We start from the raw sequence: 26527 nt of genomic DNA, 5'->3' as shown, positions 1-26527 counted from the left end.
AACCAGTTTCACTCCCCCACAGGGTACGTGTGTGCAGTGAGTGGCTGTGAGGCTCTGAGCCCAGTGTAAACATTATGGCTCGGGCTGGAGCTGGGGCTCTGAAGCCTAAGTAGTGGGATGGGCTTTGCAGCCCGAGCTCTGGTCCGAGACGCAACTTAAAAGCATGGTCTGTGCTGCCCCGCAAGTCGGAGTCTGTCACCCCAAGCTCAGAAGCTGCCTGCTGCTGGCTGTGCAGATGTACCCACGGAGTTCTGACTTCGCTCACCTGGGAGGCAGTGTGCCTGGGGGAGGGAGGAAGGGAAGGGGAAAAGATTGATTACACACACCTCCCAACAATGGGGGGGCATGTGTGTGAACATGTAGCACAGGGTACTCAGACCCAGTTGCACATAAACCTTCTGGACCTGCATGCAGCAGATGAAGCCTTCACATGATTCCTACCCTTCGCTCCGTCCTTGCCTGTTCAGGCCAGTTTATTACATGAACAGATATGGAGGGGCGATGTCCACCCATCTCTGCATGGAAGAGCTCGATGTCCGGACCTGGTGCACTCACCACCAGATCACCCCCTTGGCAGTACCTGGGTTTGGTTTTAGTTTGGTTTTGCACCCCCTCGGCAGCACCTCTTCCTGGGGTGCAGAACACGCTGGCAGACAGCCTCAGCAGGCATTCTTCCAAGGACCACGAATGGTAAGAACAGAGCATCTTTCAGCAGTGCAGATTCCCACTGCGGGATCCCGTTGCGTCTCAAGAGAACAAGAAAAGCTCAGTGTCTGCCCCAGTGAGGCTCCAGGCCACAGTTCTGAAGGGGATGCATTTCTAGTACAGTGGTTGGAACCACTGATGTATACATTTCCCACTGTCACTCTCTTTCATCAACTCCTGGGGGAGATCAAACAAGATGGAGCATTGGTGAGCATACTTGCTCCTTGGTGGCCAATGCAGTTCTGGTTCCCCTGCAGTCTCCAGATGTTCTCATGGGCATGTTCTGCTCTTCCCAGGCTCACTGATGCGGGACAAAGGCAAGATCCGCCCCCCAACCTTGCATCCTTCCATCTAACAATGTGGCATCTGGATGGATGGCAAACCTAGAAGGGTCATGCTCAGAGGCAGTACTATCCATCCTTGGCAGCAGCAGAAGAGACTCCAAGAGAAAATGCTACCCAGCAAAATGGAAAAGATTTCCTAGCTGGTGCCGGCATCATTGGACTTACAGAGCATGAAATACTTCAAGACATCTCCTAAACTGCTTGTCTTCTTTGCCAAATGCATAGGAGGGGAAGCTATCTCCTCAGAGAGACTTTTCAAATAGATTTCAGGTTGCATCCTAGTTGGCTACAAATTAACGATGACTCCTCCTCCACAAGTTGTGAGGGCCCACTTGACAAGATCTACACCAGTAGTCTCTCTTCCAGATGCCCCTCTTCTGATTTGCAGAGAGGCAACATGGAGCTCTGTCAATACTTTTGCAAGCTTGTACAGCGGACACATCCTTCAGCAGAGCAGTCGTCCAGTCTGTGATACTGCTGAGGTTCTCACAGCCTCCGACTCAGTGAATGCTGTTTGTGAGTCACCTCGAGTCACATACACATAGGGGACATCGCTCAAAGAGGAAAACAAGGTTACTTACCTTTTACAGTAACTGGAGTTCTTTGAGCTGTGTGGTCCCCATAGGTGATCTGCTTCCCATCCTCCTTCCCCTCTGCGGCTGACCCTTACCGGTTTGCAGTAGAAAAGGAACTGGAGAGATGGTCGGACCGCACAGCCTCGTATATCCATTGATCGGAGGACGAGGCGGAGAAGGGCGCCAGTGCAGACGAACACACTGCTAATGAAAATCTTACGGTCTCAGATGCATGGAGCACATGCGCACCTCGAGTGGAAGGCACATAGGGACCATGCCTCTGGAATAACTCCAGTTACTACACAAGGTAAACAGCAGCCTTTCCCACGACATCTCCAGGCCTAAGGAATTGGATCAGAAGTAGCGTCCTGGCAATGCAAACAGAAGTAGGGAGCACATGGACAATAAAAGGATGGTCTGGGAGTCAGCTTCAGCCCCACTAACAGTGATGTGGAGGGCGACCATTTTGGAAAAGGACAAAACTTCAGAAGCTCAGAGGCAGAAATCAGAAATTCAGGGGAACCCTTTAAAAAAAGCCCAGATATCCCGGGACTCGTGATGAAATTGCAGGAATGGTTTTACGGGCAGTGGGAATGCATGAGCCTATGTTGTCTCGTCCGCTCCGAGATGGACATGAGCTGGAAGCCTACTGGAGGGACGACTGAAGTGTCTCCTGTCATGAATGCAGAGCCCATATGGTCTCCCCGATCACTGGCTACTCCTCTGGCCAAGTCAGCACCCCTGAGGTTCAAGAGATACGCCGAAGAGAATAGACAGGCCTGAGGACTCCCAGCAAGCCACCCAACTGGCAGGACACTAGAGCCAGGAGCAATAGCGAGGAACTTAGGAGACATTACAAAAATCAGTCTCAAATAAGTGTTCAAATGATTTCTTCCCCCTGAGCTTTATCAGACATAAGCCTCGGCTACGGTGAAAGTGATTTTATTCCTACACCCCTCCCTCTCCTTGGAGCAACCGCAAGCTGAGAGGTACCTGGCCAGGAACCAAGTGGGACTGGGGACGGATCCAGAGTCAGGTCAGTGGGCAGCTGGCTTTAGGGATGTGGTAAGTAGATTCTAGGACTCCGGAATGGGTGGGTCCAGCTCCAGGGCAGGAGAGGGAGAAGGCTGTAGGTCAAGAGGATGGGAAGAACCAGCAGGAGCAGGGAGATTGCATTTCCAATGCAATGTATTGCCCTGCAACAGAAACATTGTCAGAACGTGCCATTGGGCTCTGGACTGCGATATTATAGATGTTGTTTCTCTACTAAATTAATACAGCATGTTCTGTTCATGGATGCTTTAAGCTGAATGACAGATTGGGAACATACAGTAAAATTACCTCCAGTTGCATCACTTGGCATCCTGTGTATTCCAGCAAATACAATAATGGGGAAGGTGAATAATTAGTTAACCACTTCGCCTCATACTTAGTGGATGAAGCTCTCCTGGGTACCTGCAATGGAAGAACTACTGGAAAGGAGCCCGTATCCATTGCTATTACAGATACAGTGGCTCACTGTGACTCAATATTCTTGCACAAGGGCTATCTATTGCTAAGCATATTGGTCTTTCTGCCTGTGACTGCAGCTGCCGGGGAACATTGTTTTCCCAGTGTAAATTACCAGGAAAATGATCAGTTCACAGCTTGGACTGAGGCTGTCTGGGCTAGCTTTGATGTTTGTACAGCAAGAGCAACGAGGAGTCCTTGAGACACCTTAGAGTGCCACAAGGACTCCTCATTGTTTTTGCTGATACAGACTAACACAGCTACCACTCTGAATACAGCAAGAGGTGAGCCAGCACACTCCCCTAAGTGACAGAACACACTGCTTTGAAAGTCAGGAAGATGATAGCCATAACTATCAAGGCATTCACTGTAAAGATTAAGCGAAATCTGCATAATGCTCATTCGCATAATGTTAACAATTGGGCACTGTTCTCACCCACTCCGGTCCCAACTGCAAACTGCTCAGTCTGTGCCCCCTCCCCTTCTCTGCCCAGCTGCTAGAGTAGAAAACAAAGCAAGGGACATTTCATATGGGGACAGAACTGCATGGGCTGATCCCACCTGCCTTTGTCGGCTGCTTCCATACTTTAGCTAATTGTGGTTCCAGATGCTAATGGCTAGTGGGGGGCCATCACCTTCACTTACCAAGCTATCAGTTAATATAGTTTCTATTATTTTTGGCACTATACAGAAACACAAGCACTGATCTGATTGGCTAAGGCCCTTCTCTGGTCCCCCTCACTGGTATCTGAGCACCTCACAATCTTTAGCCTATTTGGCCTCCCAGCACCCTGATGAGGCTGGGCATGCCAGGGAACTGCAACACAGAGAGATTAAGCGACTTGTCACAGGTTACACAGGCAGCCTATAGCAGAGCAGGGAGCTGAACACTGGGTTCCTAAGTCCCAGGCTACTCCCCTAACCACTTTCCTCAGCTGGGGGAAAGGGTTGGGAGAAATTGGTGAAAATCTTTTTCACGGAAATTAGTGTGAACATTTCTGACCCTGTGGTTCACGTGACTTTGCACACTGCTGCACTTTCATTTTTTGCCACGTTCGGGAGGACTGAACCCAAAGTCCTTTGGCAGGAAAAGGCGCCCTTGCAAATTTTGGCAGGTTGCTGCAGAAGGAAAGGCTGCCTCCTCCCTAGGGGCCTCCTGGCTGGATGGCAAGAGCTCAGAGCACATGTAACACACATGTAACACCATGTACTTAGCCCTCCCAGTGCTCCTGGACATGAGTCATGGAAATCTCACTTCCCCCATTTTGGCAACCGGCAAACTGAGCTCAGAGTCTTGCCTGAGATCTCCTTGCAAGTCTGTGGCCATATTTAAAACCCACATCTCTTGTATCTCTGCCCATTGTAGCATCTAGACAATAGCGGATGCAATAATCAGTCCCATGCAGAGTTACTCTGGGCTGGTTCCAATCAGGCTGTGTGATGCAATGTCACAAATGCCCAACCTGGTTCACGTGCGTGGCAAAGGGTCGTCGTTTGTTGGTGGTCAGGGGGAAACAGTGGGAGTCCAGTAGGGAAACCTCCTCCATTTGCAAAGGAAAAAGAATTCAAACAAAAATGAATTTGCAAGAGCAGAGGTGAGTTGGAGTCTTTGCTTTAGTAGAAGCACAAAGTGACTGTTTTGCTCTTTTCCCACAACTTGACCTTAGGTGACTGGACAAACCCAGAGTGTGGCACTCCCGGAAACTCCCCAGGCACCCTCTGTCCCTCTAGTGCCTAAGCTGTGGAAATGCTCAGCTCCTAGGATGCATGGCCTCTAGGTCTTTGGGAGGATTGCAGCTCCTTAAACCCTTTCCTCTGCTGTTATTGTCTCTCTCCGTTTTTTAAGTAAATGACTAGAACCTACTGACGCTGCAGCCTTGAAAGTGACTCAGGCTGGATGCTAGTAAGGGTCCATTAACAGATTGATGCAATGAGATATTCATGGGGCTGTCATCACTGAGCTATGCTGTTAGACCCACGCAAGGCTAGGCAGCTGGTAAGGGCAGGAGTACAGAGAGATGCTATGGGGCTTTCTGGAACAGCAGGGCTCTGTTCTTGACAGGATTCATGCAGCTTCAAGGCTTCAGCCAGGGCTCCTGAACAGTTACGTGGGTGCGGCTTGGAAAGGCAATAGGCCCTTTGTTTCTAGGGGCAAAGGCAGCCTGGTGCAGTGGCCTATATGCCGTGAGTTAGTGTTGTCAGTCGAGGTCTCAGTGCTCAGGTACCTGCAGTGCAGTTGTCCCCTTTCCTAGCCATTGTGCAAAAGAACCTGAAAAAACAGAGGTTGTAAAGCGCTGCTAGAGAAAACCCTTTACGATGCACAACAACAGGGTCGACAAAACACAGGCCCGGTTCTGGAGTGCCATCTGCTGGCACCGTATCTATTTACCTGTATACTGGTAGTGCGCACTCCTGTAACCAAGATCTATAAAGAAAGTGGGCCATTGAGGCTGCATTCCACCCCTAGAAGGTGACATTCCTCAGGCAGGGGTAAGAGATAGCATGACCATCGCTTGTTCATGTTCTCTAAGGACACAGGATTTCCACCTGCAGATCTGTCAGCCTGCACCACACCCCCTTTAACGTGAGGAAGGGTAGGTTCAGTTGCTAAGACCTAGGTCTTGTTTGTTGAGGAGTATTTTACCTTTAGCCTCTTCCCCTCCAGTCAGTGCCAAGTGCTGTAATATTTCCCCATGCTCTACCCCAGCCATTCCAGAGGGAGGTGCTGGCACCACCATACCTGCCTGCACTGACCTGGTGTCCGGACGGGAATGAAGCCCCGAGCTGTAAAACGAGCTGTGCAGCCCCGCTGACAAGTCACTGGAAACCACTTCCTACTGGGGATTTGTTCCATGTTTTCTTTCCTTCCCTCATCCCTGGCAATTAGCAGGGGAAGGGTTCAAATCCGATGGGCTCCCCTGCGGGACACAATGCACCTGATCCTTCATCACATTGGATCATGAGTGTGATGTGGAGTTTATCGTGTAAACGTAGCCTTTTCTCATCTCAGCGCTTGCTGACTGGAGCTGCTGGGGCGAGAAGCCATGCTCGCACTGTGAGTGCCATCTGCAATATCACGTCACCGTCATGTCAGCCTCAGGGGAAACCTTGATGGAGAGCAGTGTGGAAATTCTGGCTGTGTATCTCCTGGGATTTCATTCTTAGCCGGGAGAGAAAGGCTCTGATTGATGCTCAGAAAATCCCAGCTAAGACATAACTGATGGGTCCCCATCTGCATTCCCTGAGCACGTTTCTTTGACAGCATGTGAGTAAAACGAGCTGTTTTCTTTCCCCTAGGTGACATTGGCGGTCAGATGGGACTGTTTATTGGTGCTAGTATCCTAACAATACTAGAGCTCTTTGATTATATTTACGAGGTAAGATCTCCCCTTCTGTGTTCCTCATTCCACCGCTAAGGAGTGTGAGTGCTGTGTGATTGAGTGAGTCTGGGCACTGGGAACTCTGCCCTGTGGACAGACACCCAGCCAGACTTGGGTGCAGGGGAACACCTAGCGAGAGCCCCAGCTGTGTTGCTGCCCAGGTGCTTGTAGTTTGGCTGAGATTCACTCCTGTTCAGAAGCTTTGTCTCAGGGGGTGACGTTCCCCCAGGAGCCCTGCCAGCCCCCTCCCTTCACCACTTGCCTTTGTGCCTTTCTCACAGTCATCTGCATAAAATCATCATCATCATCTTTGAAAGCATCTTGAAGTAATCCGGAGCTGCGATCCTGTGGAGAGGTGGGAAGTTGGGCCATTCTGCAGCTCTGAGCCTGACATGGTTGGGTTGGCTTGGGCCAGCATGGATTCATGCTAGGTCTACCTTGGGCAGCCCTCTCTACACCTCCATCAGGGAGGCTGTGTCCTCGGTCCTGCCATGGAATGGCCAGCCCTGAAGCAGGCAGCTCCCTAGGGACCTAGGAACTGATAGACCGGATCAGAACCAATGTCCTCTCTCCAGCAGTGGTTGGTACCAGCTGCTTCGAGGAAAATCAGTGCCATAATGGGAAATTTTGGCATAACCAAGCCCTGGTGGAAGTTCCTTCCTGACCCCCACTTCAGCTTCCACCCTGAAGCAGGAGGGCTATGTACCTTGAGTATTTTTATCCCATCTCATGTAAGTGACACATCACATCAATTCTGATGATCAAACCAAGAGCAAGGAGTAGCATTGCACAGACTTTTGTAACCCTGGTGCCTGTCGCCTCCCTGCTTCCTAGTAGTGTGCCAGATGTGCTGCTGGCCATGTGCCAGATGTGCTGTCCAGCAGCCCAGAGCTCTGGGGGCGCACTTGCGGTGCGGCAGGAAGGGATCTGCTCCCCTCAGTATCAATAGCATTACCTGGCAAGCCCAGTCTGCAGCCGTGAACACGCTGAGAGCGTGTTCCTCCCACACACCCTGCTGCAGCACGGGCTCTGCCGGCACTGTCCCCTCTCCAGGGCAGTTCACCTCAGCAATTTTGATTTGAGCAGTGCCGCCTGCTGGTCGTCTCGGGAATTAGCTCTCCAGCTTTGGAGCGCCCTCTGCAGGATGGTGTCTTGCCTACCGCTGGCCCCCATGTCCGTCCTGGACCCCAGTGCTCCTTTACTTTGGGGTGCTGCCCCCTGGCAGTGCCCCCACACACTGGGTTTCCCCTCCCTGGGGAACCCCCACCCTCTATCCCCATCTTGCCTCAATGACTACTGACAGTCACTGGGGCAGACTGCAGTCTGTAAACCACTCATCATGGGCAAGGGGGTTTGGACCAGCTGCCTCTGCCTAACCCCAGGCTACAGCTCGTTAGCCCCAGTACTTCTCTAGGCCTTGCACAAGGCTTGCAGCCTGGGGGGTTACCAGGCTGGAGCTCCCCAGCTCCTCTTGCCTTTCCCCAGCACTGCTCTACTCAGGTACCCTTCTCTCTCAGGCAGCCAGGTCCTTCTCTCTACAGCTAGAGAGAGACTGACCCAGCTCCTGGCTCACAGCCCTTTTATAGGTCCAGGTGTGGCCTGATTGGGGCATGGCCCCGGCTGTGGCTGCTTCCCCAATCAGCCTGGCCTTTTCCCTCTGGAGACAGCCTTTTCCTGCCTCGGAAGGGGAATTTCATAACCTCGGAGCACTTTCACTTAGAGCTGAGCAAACAATAGGGTTTCCAGTTTGGGGCCAAACCACAAACTCTAAAAAAAAGTCCAGGTTGAGTTAAACCAAAACACATTTTTTCATCAAATCAAAAAAATGCAAAATCAAAAAAATCATGTTGAATTGACTGAACTGTTTCACGTTGACGCGACTCTAATTTTGTTTAAAGTTTTTCATCTGGATTTTGGCCTTTTCAGGTGGCTATCACCCTTTCCGTTTTGGGGGCGGGGAATTGGCCACATTTGAAATCGAAACGCCACCTCAGCGCAAAACACTGAAATATTTCAACTTGGAAGCGTGTTGACTCTTTGGGAAGGAACATTTCCCCAACTAAAATGATCCACCAAATGCTGTGTCCGGCTCCAAAAAATTCACTTTTCAGTGAAGAAAGAATTAGGTGAAAAAATTCCCCACACCTCTAATTTCATTAACAGTTCATAGTAGCCCACTGCAGGGATCTCCCGACTCAGGCTTTGTACCACAGCCTTCGCAAGCTGATCTACTGGCATCTTAAAACTCTGTCTTGGGACCCTAAATCCAGAGAGAAGCAGGCACCTGCAATGGAGTCACTTGAACAGAAAGAAGAAACTGGCTCGTCAGTGATGCAAATATCCCCCACTGTCCCCTTGGGATGGCCAGCCATAGGGAGTATGCTTCGTGGAGTGTGTGCAGCCAGAGGGCGCATACTGTCTGGTCACAGAGTGTGAATTTACAGACAAGGGATCTGCTTTGAGGGGGCTACAAATGCATGGAAAATGCCCAAGTTTAGAGAAGTGGAAAATGAGCTGTGTTTTGGAGTCTGGATTAGACATAGTGGCCCAAATCTGCATCCAGATCGATAGCAGAGCTGCAAGGCAGGCAGGGAGCCACAGTTGCCCTGATTGAGGTCAGGACAGGCGCTGATGGCTGAAAGCTACTTCAATCAAGGTTAAAAGTTAAGGGGATCTGCCTCACTCCAGAGCAGAGCGAGGGCGAAGGGCAGCTGGGGAATCTCTTTCGCTGGCGATATTACAAGCTAGACTGGATGCCCGGCTACCAGGAATGGCTGAAGGAGAAAGGAGTCAAGCCTTCCATGGGGCTGAGGGTTGGACAGAGGCCCCATCACTAGCCTGGCCCTCCCCAAAGAGGCTGAGGATTTCAAGAAAGCCTGAGGGATTTCATTTCCCAGCCGACTCCTGTGAAGACCCCAGCCATTAACATTAGTGATCATTTCCCAAGGTTGCGAACGGCGCTGTACAAAATGCAAACATCGCAGCAGGCTGTGTCCTGGTGCACTGACAGCCCAGGAGAATCCAATCTGATTCCTCACATGTGGGGCCTGCGGTAGAAGTGGCCTTCTGGAGGGATTGGGCTGAAGAGAGGATGGGAGCCTGGAACCAGGGGACTGGGAAATGGCTCGTGGTTGTGGGTCTGCATGGATGAAGACATGACAGTGGGGGAAAGGAAACAGGCTTTGAGACTGCCAAGGTTGTGAAGGAATATCATAAAAAGACAAGATCTGAGCTGTGAAAGGGGAAGACATGAAGTTTGAATTCAGTCCAGTGAGCAAGTGTAACGCCAACAGACCCCGCTTGTTGGGGGGCGGGATAGAACTGGGGAGCTCTGGAGCTTAGTGCATGAGCCTCTACCGCATGAGCTCAAAGCCAACTGGATGTTAGCTCAGGCTGTAGAGCAGACTCATTTTCTCTCTCTCTAAGTGGTCTAGATGCCACTAGATGGGACAGAGCACCACAGCCAGGAGGTGTGGGGGTTACATACTTCCCCTAGCTAAGGAAGCGCTTCCCGAACCTCAGGGACTTCCCCTTGAAATCCCAGACAAGCCCCCACTTGTAATGCTGATAGCCCGGTTGGTGGCAGGTGGGATAGAACCTCTGGAGCTTAGTGAGCTAAAAGCTAAAAGCCAGCTAGAACACCATACCCAGGAGGTGTGTGGGTTACACAAGCAGGGACTAAATCTGAATGGCTTCTCTCCATTGGCACCAGCTATCCTAAACCCTGTCCAGAATTCGAGAACACGCAGCTGGAACTGGGACTTCCCCCGGAGGAATGGCAAGTTGCAGAATAAGAGCACCAAGCAGATGTCTTAATTCGGGGACCACCGGCTCCCTGCATCTGTTTACCCCTCTCCAGCACTTCGGCTCTGCACTGGAGAGCTGCTGGTGAGCGCTCAGGTCCTGTCAGGGCTGGCGGCTCGAAAAGCTGCCATGTCAGAGAATTGCCCCATCTCAGCAGAGCTAAGCAGTGTCAGGGATGGAGGAGCGCTGTCAGCCCTGCACGCAGCAGAACAGCATAGAGTCAAGAGGAGCCGGCATGTGCTCCAAACGTACGTTTGCTATGCTGCTCCTGGCTGCCTTCATCTTTAATGCAAAGCAACCTGCTGATTACAGGTCCCAGCATGCTGTGCTCCTTCTTGGTCAGCCTGGGGGAGGCTATTCTAGTTATCTAGTAAGAGACATTCACTGAGAAGCTTGTGTCTCAGTGTTAGACCTGAACGAAGTCCACAGGAGAGGGGCTGCAATGGGAAATGTTCAGGAGAGTCTGCAAGAGGGGTTTACACACCATGTGCTCCTGGCACGCTGCTCTTGGGTCTCATTGCACGAGGGGCGGGTGTCAGAGTCAGGGCCTAAGTGCTTGTATTGCAGACTTAGAGCCAGGCTGCCCTGGCATGAGGCTGCACTCAGGCTGACCCAGGAGACTGGGCACAGACGCAGCAAGGGAAGGGGTACAGGGTGTCCGGGGGGTGTCAAAATGCCTGGACCTAAGCCTTCCCCTGGCCCAGGAAGGCTCCTTGCGCAGATCTGGCTGCAGGACACAGATGATCCAAGAGTGCCAGGTCTGCACCTGAGAGCAGAAGGAGTCTCAATCTGCCCCTGGCATTGGGAAGCTGTGAGTTTTAAAGGCACTTGATATCGCTTTCTGAGCTGTGCCCTACCTTCTACTGGATGCCAGGCACGGAGGCCCACAGAGGCTAAGTGACTTGTCCAAGGTCACACAAGAGATCTGTGGCAGAGCAGGGAATTAGTCCCAAGTGCTTGGCATCCTACCCGACAGCCTTAACCATAAGGCCACTCTTCCCCTCTGCTCCTGGACCTAGTTTAACTTGACCATTTAACCAGCTCACTCTCTGGGTATGTCGCCATGTGCTCCTGTCCCTGCTACATACACCCACTTTTCCCTACTCAGCTTGCTTGTTACATCAGCTGGATCCTGCTGCCTGTCGTTGGACTGAGCAGCACCTTACTCTGGAACAAGCCAGAAGACTCTTAACGCACCACTGATGGTTAAGCAGGAACAATTGCAATTCAAGCTGCTACACAAGCAGCCCTTGATTTCCAGCCGGGCTATTCACAGAGTAGAAAAGGCTATTGAAAAGTCACCCAGTGGTGGCACCCGAGCCCGGCGGTCTCTAGTGGTGTGCAACACGGATGTCGTGAGGAGGCACATTCATTTAAGCAGCATTAGTGGTACACTTCCACTGGAGTAAAGGTGGCAGAATTGGGCTTTTAGACTCTAGTCAGTTCAAGCCAGGGACCGCCCTTACTTTGTATATGCCCAGCGCTGCGCAGAATGCGGCCGTGATCCCGACTGGGGACGCTGGGTACTACAACTCCACAAATAATAATGTATCCCTTTGACAATATAGCTGTGGTTTGCCCTCAACAGCAATTCACAGGGATAACTTAGTTACAAGAGGGCTCCTCTATTGGCCGCTGAATGCAGAACATGCCTGCGTAAGAGAGGAGTAAAAAACGGAAATGCAGGTTTCCGACTGCAAACAATGACTATCTTCTGAGGGCATGTGCGATGTCATGCCAGTTAAATGCCAGGACATATGTTGTTTCACTTATTAAACAAAAAGCTTTTCCGATATTTTAGTGACAGGCAGAGAATACTTTAGTAAAATAGTTTTGACCATTTTAGTAAAATAGTTCTTAACATATGCAAATATTTTAGTGAAATAGTTTCTTTTGAACATATGCCTTTTTCAAATGTCCTGGATATTTTAGTCTCATGCAGTTTGGGGCAGTCAAATGGCATTTTCAAAAGCACCTAAATAATAAGACCTAGCACTTAGATTGTGCTTTTAAGCAGAAGATCTCAAAGCACTTTACAGTGTCCTTATGTTATAGGTGGGGAAACTGAGGCACAAAGAGAAGATGTGAATTGCTCAAGGTCACCCAGGACTCCAGTTGCAGAGTTGGGAATAGAACCTAGGTGTCCTGAATTCTAGTTCAGTACTGTATCCACTAAGTCAGACTACTTTCCTTGGGTTTGACATATATGGCTTATTGATTTTCAGTCAGCCCTTGGCCCTTGACTTGCTTAGGTACTTTTAAACAGTCCCATTTTAAGGCCTGGTCTATGCTAAAAAGTTAGGTCAGCCCAGGTACATTGCTGGGCGGGGGAGTATGAAAAATCCACACTGCTGTGAGATGTAGTTAAGCCAACCTAAGCTCCTGGTGTAGACAGCGCTAGCTTGATGGAAGAATTCTTCCATCAACCTAGCTCCTGCCTCTTGGGGAAGTGGCTTATGTACACAAATGGGAGAACCCCTCCTGTCAGCACAGGTAGCGTCCACACTGAACCGCTACAGCTACCGCCGTAGCATTTCAAGAGTAGACAGGTCTTAAATGTTATTAAAGAGGTAGTGGTGCATTTGCAACGGAAGGCAGGCAGTTCTACTGACAGAGTCCCTTCTGAGCAGCCATTCATATTTGGCAGCATTATTTTGCAATAAAATATAATGAAAAACACAAGCATAAAACTTATACCGGCTTTGGAGTTCAAACATACTCTGCTCCCTGGTTTATATCTCAATCTGTGCATGCACAGAATTTGATTAAAATCCAGTCTCTCTTTTGGATTCTTTGATAAGAAGGTAATAAGAATTCTCTCAAATAAAGTTTCTGGTGGGAGGCGGGGTTCCATTCATAGAAGCTGGAGAATATTTTTCTCTTGCCAGGTTTTTTTCCTTTGGCAAACATTGATTTCTTGGCGTTATGAATGGAAATGACACTTTATTCTGTGAGACCACTGCACAGTCGCACTGCACATCCCAAGAGTGTTATACACTGAGGCCATCTGGAAGAACTGTTAGAGATCAGTAACCTTCATTGAAAAAGGGGAAATTGACCTGCAGAACTCTTCCAGAATACCCTTTCTGGAATAGTTATTCTGGTATAATTTAGCTATTCTGGAATACCTCCCTTGTATGAACACTGTTTCCCAGAATAAAAGTGAGAGTGTCCAGATAACTGTTCTGGAATAGCTATTACCAGTCAATTTCCCCTTGTAAATGTAACCCTTCCACCCATCAGAGTTGGCAGCAACAAGGGCCAGGTTCAATATCTAGGGGATCCAATCCAGTAACACAATGCAAACCGGCTTGAGCTCCCACCAAGTGACCTGGGACAAATATATACCACCCCCGCTGGGCACCTCCAAGAGGCAATACTTCCCCTCTTGCAAGCACATAGTCTGAGTGTAGCAAAAAGCCTTTTGATAACAGAGAGAAACAATGTGGCATTATGTTGGGGAAACACCACCAACAGGATTCATAACACAACCCATGAGCAAAAACCCACCCCAAGCCAATTGGGGCATGCCCTTTCCCTTTGGTTCTTGAGTCCAGCAACCCCAAATCACCCAAAGTCCGAAAAATCCAATGACCCAAAAGTCTCTGTCCCTGGTCAGGGCAGCCCCAGAGTTCAAAAGTTTATCTGCAGAGCTTTTACCTCCCAACCTGGGTGGAGATGCAGGCAGGGGAGAAGAGGGAAGGGGCACCTTACATGATCTGAAGCTGACTGCCCCACAGCTCCATAGGCCTTTGCTCCACTCCGCTCCACCAGCCGCCCCACAAACTGCTTCGCTCGGCTCCGCTCTGTGGCCCACAAGCAGCTCCCGCCATCCCACAAACTGCTGCACCAGCCTGCCCACAAGGCACTCCAGCCATCCCCCAACCTGCTCCACAATGTATCTTCAGGCTCCCCCACTACTTAACACAACACTCAGGGATTTCAGCTCTTAGGTGAATTCAGCTTGTAGTAGGGGAGCCCCAGTGCTGGTGCACTGTCAGCCCAAAGTGAGCTCAGCAGCCTCTAACTAGACTCCTAATAGAATCAAAATTAGTTCTGATACTCTACAGTGGAGAAAGAAGAAAGTGCAACTAGCATGTAAGGCCCTCACTAATAGGCCTATGCCACCAAGTATTAATACTTGTCCCCAGCCTCTCTCAATTCACAGAGTTTTGGAACCCATGACCCTTGCCTAGCGAGTGCTATTTAGTTGATGGTGAGTCCCTCCATCATAACAAAAGGCCAAGTACAGTTCCAAGCACAGTTCCCATAATCAGGGTAATAACAATTTATTCTTCCTGCCCCAATAACAGAGACACTGGGGATCCCACAGCAGCCAAAGTGACCATTTCGGCAGCTATGGCCTCATTCTAGGCGGTGTGGGTGTGCCTATGCAAATGAGATTGGCCCCGAAGTTCTTTTCCACAACTTGCCACACCTCACCACCAGATGTCAGGGTGGAGCTCATCCTGACACTGCTTACATCAAGAAGTCCCTATATTCTGGGGTTAGGACCCTTGGGATATTTTGGGGCTAGGATCCTTCACATAACACAAGAACCAGTGGGTCACCCATTAAATTAACAGGCAGCAGGTTTAAAACAAACCAAAAGAAGTATTTCTTCACAAAACACACAGTCAACCTGTGGAACTCATTATCAGGGGATGTTGTGAAGGCCAAAAGTATACACGGGTTAAAAAAAGAATTAGATAAGTTCATGGAGGATAGGTCCATCAGTGGCTATTAGCCAAGATGGGCAGGGATGCAACCGCATGCTCTGTGTGTCCCTAAATCTCTGACTGCCAGAAGCTGGGACTGAATGACGGATTGGCTCACTCAATAAATTGCACTGTTCTGTTCCTTCCCTCTCAAGTTTCAGGCACCAGCTGTTGTCAGATGATAGGATGCTGGGCTAGATGGCCCATGGTCTGACCCAGTGTGGCCATTCTCATGTTCTTATGCAGATAGGTTAATCCATAATAGTCCACTTGCAATTTCCTTTGAAGCACCTGGTACTGGCAGTCAGAGATAGAACAAGACAGACTGCTTGTCTGATCCAGTGTGGCAGTTCCCATGCTCCTGCCAAAGTATCTTTGCCCAGCCACCAGCATCCTCCAGGGTTTCATAGCCTCTCTGGAAATAGGCCTTCTTGCTAGAGCTGGTCAGGAAATGTTTGGGGTGTTTTTTCAGGGAAAATTTTGGATGAAAACGTTATGTCAGAATTTTTCTACAACACGTTTCGGGTTCACCTCGAAAGCCCAACGTTCTGTGGTTTTCAGCAACTGAAAAATGTCAGATGGGTGGGCAAAAATGCGGGGGAGGGAGGGGTGGCTTCTAGCAAGTTTTCACCCAGCCACCTGAGACTTTTCGATAACTGGAAACATTTCACTCGGGACGGCCATTTTCCACGGGCATTTCTGCTTTGATAAAATAGCTGCGTTCCGTCAGAAAACTGCTTCCTCTTCCCCAATGTTTTCTGTCGAGGGAGGAGACTTCCTCCCCCCCAGAAATACTGCAGATCTCCTGGGTCCTCTGTGCAGAGAACCTTTTTCTCTGCATAGCCTCCTTGCCCCCTTCCACTGGCTTCTCTGGCAGGCCTGAGGGGGGGGGAATGTAACCCCCCCGGACCCCTCCTCTTTTGCTTTAGCCTGTCCCCTCTCCAGCCACGGAGCCACAACACTGGTGCAGGATCTGGGCCTGCTGGGCATGGTGCTTCAGAGCCAACTTATCCCCCTTCCTCAGCCTCCACTAGCTTCCTATGGCCAGAGAGCCTGGCCCTTATGCACTTTCCTCATTCAATTGCAACAGCTTCAGTTCGGTCAAACGTGGTGCTCCACAACCTGTCAGTTTGCATTCCCAAGCAACTGGATGCAGCCGTCTATCACAGCCTGCCCATGCCTGGCAGCGTCCGTTCTGTGAGGGCGCCAGGCCAGGGGACTGCCCCAGCGATTAGGCATCTCCCATGAAGTCCTTCTGCTCAACGCAACATTTGCAGCCTCCTAGAACCATGCCAGTGCTGCTGGAGCCGGATGTGCAGTCAGCCCCTGGCCCCCCACCCGGCTCATGAGGGCAGCAGGGACAGGGCCCATGTCTCCCAGATGCCTTTGCGCACTCAGCACTGAGGTATGGGGCACACAATGGGCCACAAGCCAGATGGGGGGTGGAGGGGATGGGTGGCCCATTGCAGCTCCCATTCATAGAAACATATCACCTGGAGTCAATCTTGCTGGGAGGGTCTGATGCCAGCCCACAGTCCCAGGAGCTGCACTGGAGATAGATCTGGCCTTCCACATTCCCATGGAGACGTCAAGCTGCCCCCAGGCCCTTTAGGGAGTGAATCCCAGACAGTCTTGGAGAGTGAGTGGCGTGTCCTGCCTGTCTGGGTGCTGCTACTGCTCAGGGAGGGGAGCTGTGACTGGCTGTGCTTGCCTAAGGTAACCAAGTCTGCCTCTCTTTCAGCTGATCAAGGAAAGATTGTTAGACCTGCTTGGCAAGGAGGAGGAGGAGGGGAGCCATGACGAAAACGTGGTAAGGATCCCCATCAGTACCGTCACCAGGGGTCTCCATACTGTCCAGCTGCCAACCCCTGAATGGGCTCAATACTACGGGAAATCCCATAGATAGGGAGGCAGAATGGCCAGCCCTACCACCAGGAGTCAGGCCCCAAACCTCAGGAGATGGCTCTAACAATCATGAGGTTATTTTTGAATTGGGGCGGGGGGTCTTTTTAATTGCTTTCTGCTTTTTGAGCATTTGCGGGGGTCCCATTTTCCAGCTTCTCTTTGAAACCCTGAGGACTAGAACCTCACTTAAAAAAAAAAAAAGAATGAAAGCTGAGATTCCCAGTCAGGGCTTTAAGAAAAACACCACATACTGCAAGACTTGCGATAAAATCTCCAGAATTGTCAAGAGTGAATGTGTAGAAACTTCAAGCCAGGTAGACAGATCGGGTTTGGATAAGATAGATGAAACGAAAGAAAAAGTGCACGTTCTTTCATAAAGCATTCACTCCAATCAATGAGAGACCCTAGAAAGAACTTTCCAAGCAGCGCTCTTTGAAACACAAGAAAACAATTTTGTTCAAAATGTCAAACGTGTTTCTGTTTCACAGGGTTTGAAATTGACCCATTTGTCTATTTTTTTCATGCAATTTTCCGCAGTACTGTTAACTGGCATTTTTCTTAAAACGTTATCCCCGAAACGCGTTGTCTTGCTGAAAACTGAGTGCTCAGTACCTGCTTTTTCTATGAGGAGTTTGGAAATGATTTCTATAAACATGGCAATCAATTGTCAATACAAATATTAATAAAAACGATCATGGGAAATATTGCTGAAAACGGACAATTTCAATCCCGTCGACAACTTTTTGAAAAAAAGTTTCAGTGATATTGGGTGGGGGGGATTTTTTTCGGGGGGAGTCATTTTTCAGCTACGACAAAAAAAAGCATCTTGTGCAAAACCAAATTGAAGATCTATTTCGGAGCCAAGTTTCCAGCTCACCCCTAGCAGGACCTTCCCCTCTGTGCCCACAGTGCAGGGCTTTTGGATGGCTATGGCCCAGATCCTCAAAGATATTTAGGCACTTAACGCTCCATGATTAAATGGAGGCTCATGTCTGAAAAGGTGGGTCTCCCTACAACAGCTCTGCCCAGCCTCAAATCCAGTCCCTGGGTGTCCCTATGGAATGTAACTGCATTTTCCAGCCCTCTTGCTGATTTAAGAGTTGCTGTGTGGTCCTCTGCTTCTGGGGAGTCTCAGCAGCCTGGATGGAGAAGGGAAGGAGATGCAGGACCAAGCCAACCCATTTGGAATCTGACCCGTTCCGATATCTCCCTGGGGTTTTCTGATTCTCAGCCCATCCCCAGTCCGTGGAGAATCCAGGGGAGCATTGAGCATGGCAAGAATAGGCACATGTCAGCTCTGAAACTCACCTTAGAATCATAGAATATCAGGGTTGGAAGGGACCCCAGAAGGTCATCTAGTCCAACCCCCTGCTCAAAGCAGGACCAATTCCCAGTTAAATCATCCCAGCCAGGGCTTTGTCAAGCCTGACCTTAAAAACCTCTAAGGAAGGAGATTCTACCACCTCCCTAGGTAACTCATTCCAGTGTTTCACCACCCTCTTAGTGAAAAAGTTTTTCCTAATATCCAATCTAAACCTCCCCCACTGCAACTTGACCTTCTTGCTCTGTCTCTAGGACCTAGGAGAAGTTCAAACTACTTGCCAGCCCTGTCCATCCTAGCAGCAGGACCAAAGGAAGAGCTGGGGAGAGACTCATGGGCTGACCTTCTCCCCACAGGTTGGGCCCCACACTGGCACTGTCCATTCAAATCATTAGCGTTGATCTGGAATCTCCCATGTAATTTTTTTCTTCTGTGGAAAATGCAGTTTCTGCAAAATTGAAATGTTCCACCTGAAGAGTTTCCAGTTTCGCTAAAATAAAAAGAAGAGAAATAATGAAAAATAAATAAAAATAACCCACCCTGGACCTCATTCATTCACCCTCACTTAATGGCAAAACGGGGAGGGGGGTAACCCCAATTGGCCATTTGAAAAACGTTTCTGTTTTTCACAAAACACAACATCTCAATTGGAATGGAAATGTTCACCTTGCTTTGAAATTTCCTATCCGCAAATCTGACAACATTTTGCCCCAAATGGCGGGGCACTGTAAAATTTTTTGGTTTTGATTAAACCCCGTTTTTTCCAGTGGGAAAATATTTAGGTCCTAAAATTTCCACCAGCTCTGCTGTTAAGGGAAAGCTCCAAATGCTGGCTCCTTGCAGCCCTGTGCAGAAGCTGTGTGTGTCAGAGATGCTGCGTGTCCCTGGTGCTGAGTGAAGAGAAGGGGTGGGTCCTATGGAGAGATGCCCAAACTGGCGTGCCAGGGACACTCTGGACTGGGGATATTTCACTAGATGGGGGAAGTGAGAGGAAATGGAAGGTTCTGCTCTGCCACAATGCACTACAAAGCACAATGTGAAGCTCCCCCACCCCACCCCCCAGCTGTTACCCACTGCCTCTAAGGGTCTGGCTACGTTGCACTGTAAATGTGGATTGAGACTCAGGTTTGAGCCAAACCCCACCTCTGTCTACACAGAAATCAGTCTGACTTGGGTGAGGAACCCCTCTGGACTAAGGCTCACGCACCCTGCTGGCGGGGGGGGGGGGCGGCAGGGGTCAGAGCCCGAGTCCTGCGGAAATGTGAGTCCAAGCCGCAGACTCGAGTTCAGCACGTCTGTGTAGTGCAGTATGGATGCGTTAACACAGCTGTGAGACCCAGATCCAGCGACTGTAAACCCAGGGTCACAATGCCGTGTGGACGCTCAAGCGTGGGTTTGGAAACACTGAGTCCACAAGCCCCAGGTTTAAATGAGGTGTAGACATACCCCAAATTCGAGCCTGGAGGATCTGACATGCTCGTGGGGCAGCAGGGTATACCCCGCCCCCCCACCTGACTTCAATAGCAAACCCTGGCAGCGCGAGGGCTGAGAGCCGGGAGCGGCTCAGCTGCACCTGCCCCCTGCGGTAACCCTGTCGCTCTCCTCCCCCAGAGCACTTGCGACCCCATGCCAAATCATTCCGAAACCATCAGCCACACTGTGAATGTGCCCCTGCAGACGACCCTGGGAACGCTGGAGGAAATCGCCTGCTGACACCTCCCCGCGAGCTCCGGAGTGCCAAGACCAACCGAAAGGAGACTGCACAGGAAAGTAGGGACCAAGCTCATGTTTGCATCGGGGGAAAAGGAAGAAAATCGCTATGCATTTACAAAAATAATATATATCTATATATAACTGTATATATATTATACATCTCTGCCAAAACCAAGCAAGCGGCGCCTTGGACTTGACTAGCATCGTCCTTTCCTGTGGGGGGGGCTCGTCTTTAGGATCTGAAGACACACTCTTTTTTGAACTGTACAGACCAACACAGACACTAACAAAACCACCATTTCATATACTGCCGACTGTATAAAGCACTTGCATGCCGATACTTTTTATGGCAATATATTCCTAGCTGTCTTTCTAAGCTCTGTTCCTCTGTACAGGCTCTGATTTCACTACCAAGAAGGAATTTTGCAGGCCCATCCATCCCTGAAAGTGCCGTTAATTAGGCTGTATTAGAATAAAGAAACAAACAAACGTGCAACTCTTGGACTTGCCTTACCTCCTTGTTCTTCGTGTCAGTTTGCTAGGCCGGGTCCCCCAAAGGCCTGGTGGAACTACCATCACCTAGAGGGAAGCGGCCTAGGGACCGCACCTGCAGTCTGACTCCCTGACCTGGATGGCTCTCGGATGCCCACGCCCGTGGCTACTGTGTTGTGCTCCTCGGTCTGTAACGCAGCTTGTACAGTCTGGTTTGGGGGCATGTGGGCCGGAGCAGGCATGGGGTTTATTTTTCATTCCTTTCTGTTGTGCTTTTTCCTTGTTCTCCTGACTGATATTAAAGCTGGTCTTGTGGAAATGGCCAGGCTGTGTCATTTCTGCCTTGCCTCCTGACCCGTTCACCACTGCCCCGGCCTAAGGGCGGACAGAGCAGCTGGGATACCCCTCAGTTGGCTGTTTTGGTGGTCCCCTGAATTTGGCCCCGCTGCCTTTCCCTGGTGGGTAGAGAAAGGGGGCAGCTGGGCTCACCCTCCACTGCCCACCCCTCGGCTGCTAACAGGCTGCCAATCCAGCCTCTTCCTGCTCCATCAAACAGATGAACAGGGCCTCGCACTTCTTCAGCCTGTGGGCACATTGGGGATTGGCCAGTACCCTCCACCCCGTCCCCTTCCCGTGTCATCTCCAGGGTGGGCTTTGTTCTTCCCCAAAGCTGGGAGCAGAGCACCCCCTCCGTTCTGGCCATGGCAGCTGCTCCCCCACCCTGGCGCATCAGGGGACATCAGCAGTACCACCCAACTGATTGGGACCAGAGCGCTCCTGGGGCTGTTGATTTTATTCCTGATCCGTGCCCCACCCCCGAAGCCACACACATATTCCCAAACAAACCCCGTGGCTTCCCTCCCAACAAGCCCCAGCACGGCTATGAGATTGCCCGGGCCTGCCCTAGCACAGAGTCTAGCCTGTCAATGCCACTGCAGGAGAGCAGCTTGGAGTGTCCAGTGTCAACCTCCCACCCTGCCCGCTAGTCAGCTGCTCTGAAGCGTCTCTCGGATTCAGACTCACGGAAGCACTTGCTTGGCTATGATTCTCTTTGCAGAGGAGCTGGAAGCAGACCCCCTACTGGGGCCTCCTGGGTCCCCCTACTGGGGCCTCCTGGGTCCCCCTCCTGTAGCCTTCCAGAACGCAGCCCAAACCTCCAGACAGTCACCACGGCGTCTCCTGACACTGCAACAGACTTGATGCACTGGCAGTAAATAATGCACCGAACCCTGCTTGCCTGGACCTCCAGCTCCCTTCAAGGCCCCAGCAGGGTCCTTTCTTGGCAGCCAGATGCTGTGAATAGAACAAATGACACAAATGTCAGCGAACGGCAGTATGACGGGCCAGCTCCTCAACTGGTGTGGATCAGCACACCTCAGTTGGCTTCTATGGGTTTATGCCAATTTACACCACTTGGGGATCTGGCCCTACATGCTTCCCTGGGTCTCAGGCAGGGCCATCCCTTGGACAGCACCAGCATTGGGTGTATTTAGTGGGTATTTAACTATTTCTAATCAACAAAGAGTTTTACCTTTTCCTAGGTTTCAGAGTAACAGGCGTGTTAGTCTGTATTCGCAAAAAGAAAAGGAGTACTTGTGGCACCTTAGAGACTAACCAATTTATTTGAGCATGAGCTTTCGTGAGCTACAGCTCACTTCGTCGGATGCATACTGTGGAAAATACAGAAGATCTTTTTATACACACAAAGCATGAAAAAATGGGTGTTTACCACTACAAAAGGTTTTCTCTCCCCCCCACCCCACTCTCCTGCTGGTAATAGGTTATCTAAAGTGATCACTCTCCTTACAATGTGTATGATAATCAAGTTGGGCCATTTCCAACACAAATCCAGGGTTTAACAAGAACGTCTGGGGGCGGGGGTAGGAAAAAACAAGGGGAAATAGGTTACCTTGCATAATGACTTAGGGGGGGAGAGAAAACCTTTTGTAGTAGTAAACACCCATTTTTTCATGCTTTGTGTATATAAAAAGATCTTCTGTACTTTCCACGGTATGCATCCGATGAAGTGAGCTGTAGCTCACGAAAGCTTATGCTCAAATAAATTGGTTAGTCTTTATGGTGCCACAAGTACTCCTTTTCTTTTTACCTTTTCCTAGAAAGTACAAAATTCCATGCCTCTCCCTGACCTCAATCCCAACCCCAACTGCATGTAGATCGGGGAGCAGCATAAATTCTGGCCTCATTGCATTTCCAGTGCGTATGGATTGCAGGGATGCAGCCTAGAGATGTCGCTAACACGCCCCACCAGATGAGACGGTGCTTCCCAAAACATCCAGCACCCGGAGCTGTTCGCTCTGGAAAATCATAGAATTGATTGAAAGGCTTGTGTAGTCTGTTTCACAGCCCCCTGTTTCTGCAATCCTTATGCCCACCTCTGTCTGGCCATTTTTTGTTTTGTACGTCAATGACGCGGCCGCCCGTCACAGTCATGTTTGTTAGTGACCATGCGTTCGAAGGGAACAGTGTACCTTGTCAAAATGATACCGTATGCTACAGCTTTACACCAATAAAGAGAAACAAAACAAAAGTGTGTTTCACAGAGATCTGAGCTTGGCTGTTTTTATTAGCCTGGACAAGCGGGACTTGGGACAGAGCACATGGGATGGGTTTGTCTATTTATTAGCAGCAACAGCAGGGGCATGGGCAGTGCTGGGAAGTGTATGAACCAAGTGACTGATTTTGCATCATGTTAAGGAATAATGTCTTTTTATCAACACTTTGCAAAGCACACCCCCAACCTGGAGAAGGGATGGTACATATCAGTGTTCCCTCCAAATTTTCCCATACATGTGCACAATGCATTTTGTTATGTGCACCAATATGGAGGTGCTGTGTCACACATCACCTCCATACTGGTGCATATAACAAAATTCATGTGGCAGGGGTGGGGGCCAAGGAATTCAGAGTGTGGGAGGGGGCTCAGGGCTGGGGAAGAGGGTTGGGGGTGCAGGAGGGTGAGGGCTCCGGCTGGGGGTGCAGGCTCTGGGGTGGGGCCGAGGATGAGGGGCTCAGGGCTGGGGCAGAGGGCTGGTGTGAGGGCGCCGGCTGGGGGTGTGGGCTCTGGGGCAGGGCTGGAGATGAGTGGTTTGGGGTGCAGGCTGCCCCGGGGCTACAGCAGGGAGAGAGGACTCCCACCCAGCTCTCTGTTCCCACAGCAGCACCTAGGCGGTGGGAGAGAGGTGCCTTTCCCCTGGCCACTGCAGCTCCGGGCGGGGGCTGGGTTGGGGCCAGAGGAGGGGCTTGTGAGGAGCTCAGATCCTACGGGGATGGGAGACAGGTAAGCACCATAGATAGACAGCAGCATAGGGGGAGAGTGGTTTGGGAAGGACGGAGTGGGCTAAAAAGGAGGAACAATGACAGTGTGTAAATATATCACCTGCTTTCGAGTAACTGATAGCTCAGAAGAAAGTGATCTACAACATTTATGGATCAACGTCCTCACAGGTAATGCACAAGACGGCGTATGATTTTGTGTGTGCTATAAAAGGCCAAGTCGCACTAGGGAACAGTTTGGTTGGCTCCTTAAGCCCCTAGCTATAACGTGTAAGAGAAAAAGCTGTGTGATCATGGCAGTCTTCAGCCTGAGTGGCACACACTGGAGGTCTCTTGCTGCTGGTACTAAAACATCCTTGGAATTTCTTAATATGACAGATAACAATTTCCTAACTCAAAACGTGCTGCATCCAACATGGAGGAATTCTGTATTAGCCCTCATCTTGGCAGATAAAGAGAAATTTATCACAGAATGGAAAATTAATGGTGCTCAGGTGCAGATGATCATAACTTGATCACATTTGTGATGTACAAACAGAATAAAGTCCAAATCACCAATATACACTTGATGCTTTAAAAGGCCCAGTTTCATAAAGCTGAAAGCTATTTTGAGCCAAATTAGCTAGAAGGAAAATGTAAACAGAAAAATATGAATGATAATTTAGGAATTGGTTAAGAACATTTTACTAGATGTCCCAAAAGCCACAATTACACACTTGAGAAAGAAGTCCACACTGGTTAAAAAACTGACAGGCTTACAAGGGAAAGTGAAAGCAGGTATAAAAAATGAAAACAAAAAAAACCCCCAGTATATAATAAATGGACGAAAGGGGAAGATGAGAGTAATAAATATAAATCAGAAGATAGCAATTGTAGAAAATTGATATGGGAAGCAAAAGGACACAAGGTGAAATTTATGGCCAGCAGAGATAAGGACAGTAAGGAGGTTTTTTAAGTATACTAGAAACAAAATTAATGCTAACAATGGTATTGGTGGATGGAAATTACTAGATGGAAATGGTAGTAATCAACAATAATGCAGAAAAGGAATGCAGTATTATCAACAATAATGCAGAAAAGGAAGAGGTATTAAATAAATATTTCTATTCTGTATTTGGGGAAAAACAGATGGTGTAGTTATATCATATGAAGATGACACTCTTTCCATTCCACTGACTAGTAGCTGTGGAGAATATTAAACAGTTGTTAGAAAAATTAGACATTTTAAAGTCAGCAGGTCCAGATAACTCACATCCAAGACTATAAAAAGAGCTTCCCAAAGAGTTCATTGCATTGTTAATGTTGATTTTCAATAACTCTTGTAGCAATGAGGAAGTTCTGGAAGAAAATCAATGCTGTACAAATATTTTTAAAAAGTAAATGGGATGACCCAGGCCTGTCAATCCTGGGCAATATAACGGAGCCTCTGCTTGTTAGGGGGCTTATACCTTCACCCACTTACTACTCTGGTCTTTCTCGCATGAACAGAAAGCAACAATACCTGAAGTCCAAAGATGCAAACAATTCAGTGTTTATTGGGATGAACTTCCAGCAAGCATGATTCCAGTTTCCTTCCTTAGTGTCTCCCTTCCCAGCTCTGAGACCACAAAGCCTTACACCTGTGTCCCTGTTCCCATTCCTGCCCTTAGCCAAACATGATTCCAATTTCCCCACCCCATTCCCTGTTCCCATTTCCCCCTTTAGAAAAACATGATTCCAATTTCCCCATCCCCATTCCCCGTTCCCATTCCCCCCCCCCTCCACACACACACACACACACACACACTTCCTGACTGACTGCAGACTATATAGTAAAACTTGAGTTCGGCTTAGCTATACCTTAACCAATCATTTTCCTGAAATTTAACTAACCAATCCTAACATATTGTAACATGATTATGTAACCAATTCTATCCCACCACCTTAATTAGTTTACACCCAGCAAAATTAATTATACAGCAGACAGAAACAATCACAGAACCAGACAGAGATTATACAGACAAACAATAGCAAAGTGGGAACTATAATGACAAAACAATACAGAGGTGAGGATTTCACATCCCAAGTGAGTTCTTGCCAGACAGGATGCTATCAAACTAAGTTTCCTTTTACATTTTCTAGGCACTTCCCTTTCTCTGGAGGGGATCAGCATTATCAGGACAGGATTGTATCCTAACAGCGCAATAGCACCTTATTTCAATGTGACTAGTTTGGAATGTGAGGAGGTGACCGGTCGCTTCCCAGCTTATGGCTGCCTCTGCTGCTTAACCATAGGCCTTAGCCTAAGAACTGGGCCTCAGACTGTCACAGTAAGAGAAGGCCCTTACACCGGCAGACAGTGATTTTGATTCTCTCTTTTATACCTCTATAACTAGCGAAGTGATAAGAATACACCTAAATTCTTAGAGTATAGGCCTTTACAGACAGGCCTGAATATCTATATCCTAACACTCCACCCCTTTTTTTTCTTTTTCTTTCGGGATCCTCCTGCCCAGGTATCCCTGGAAAGGCATAGGACATATGGCGACACATTTCCTGATAGGGCCACGCATCAAGGTGGAAGGTGTCGTGTCAAGGTTCCTCCCCCACTCTGAACGCTAGGGTACAGATGTGGGGACCTGCATGAAAACCTCCTAAGCTTATCTTTACCAGCTTAGGTCAAAACTTCCCCAAGGTACAAAATATTCCACCCTTTGTCCTTGGATTGGCAACTACCACCACCAAACAAATACTGGTTACTGGGGAAGAGCTGTTTGGAAACGTCTTT

The 26527-nt window shown here is 49.4% G+C and overlaps 1 protein-coding gene across 3 annotated transcripts in view; it reads left to right on the top strand.

The window, feature by feature from the left end:
- Positions 1-20785, top strand: part of ASIC2 (acid sensing ion channel subunit 2) — a 1322378-nt gene extending 1301593 nt beyond the window's left edge. For 2 of the 3 annotated variants that reach the window (XM_073325645.2, XM_073325646.2), the window contains exons 8-10: positions 6431-6510; positions 16777-16845; positions 19873-20785. In XM_073325645.2, the coding sequence (XP_073181746.1) occupies positions 6431-6510; positions 16777-16845; positions 19873-19974 (251 nt within the window). In that variant the 3' untranslated portion in view covers positions 19975-20785. The remainder of the gene's footprint in view (positions 1-6430; positions 6511-16776; positions 16846-19872) is intronic. The other variant, XM_073325647.1, reaches the window with a different exon arrangement.
- Positions 20786-26527: the final 5742 nt, after the last annotated feature.

This window comes from Lepidochelys kempii, chromosome 27 (genome assembly GCF_965140285.1).
Source record: "Lepidochelys kempii isolate rLepKem1 chromosome 27, rLepKem1.hap1, whole genome shotgun sequence".
Classification (NCBI taxonomy): domain Eukaryota; kingdom Metazoa; phylum Chordata; order Testudines; family Cheloniidae; genus Lepidochelys; species Lepidochelys kempii.
This window is presented reverse-complemented; position numbering and strand designations above follow the sequence as displayed.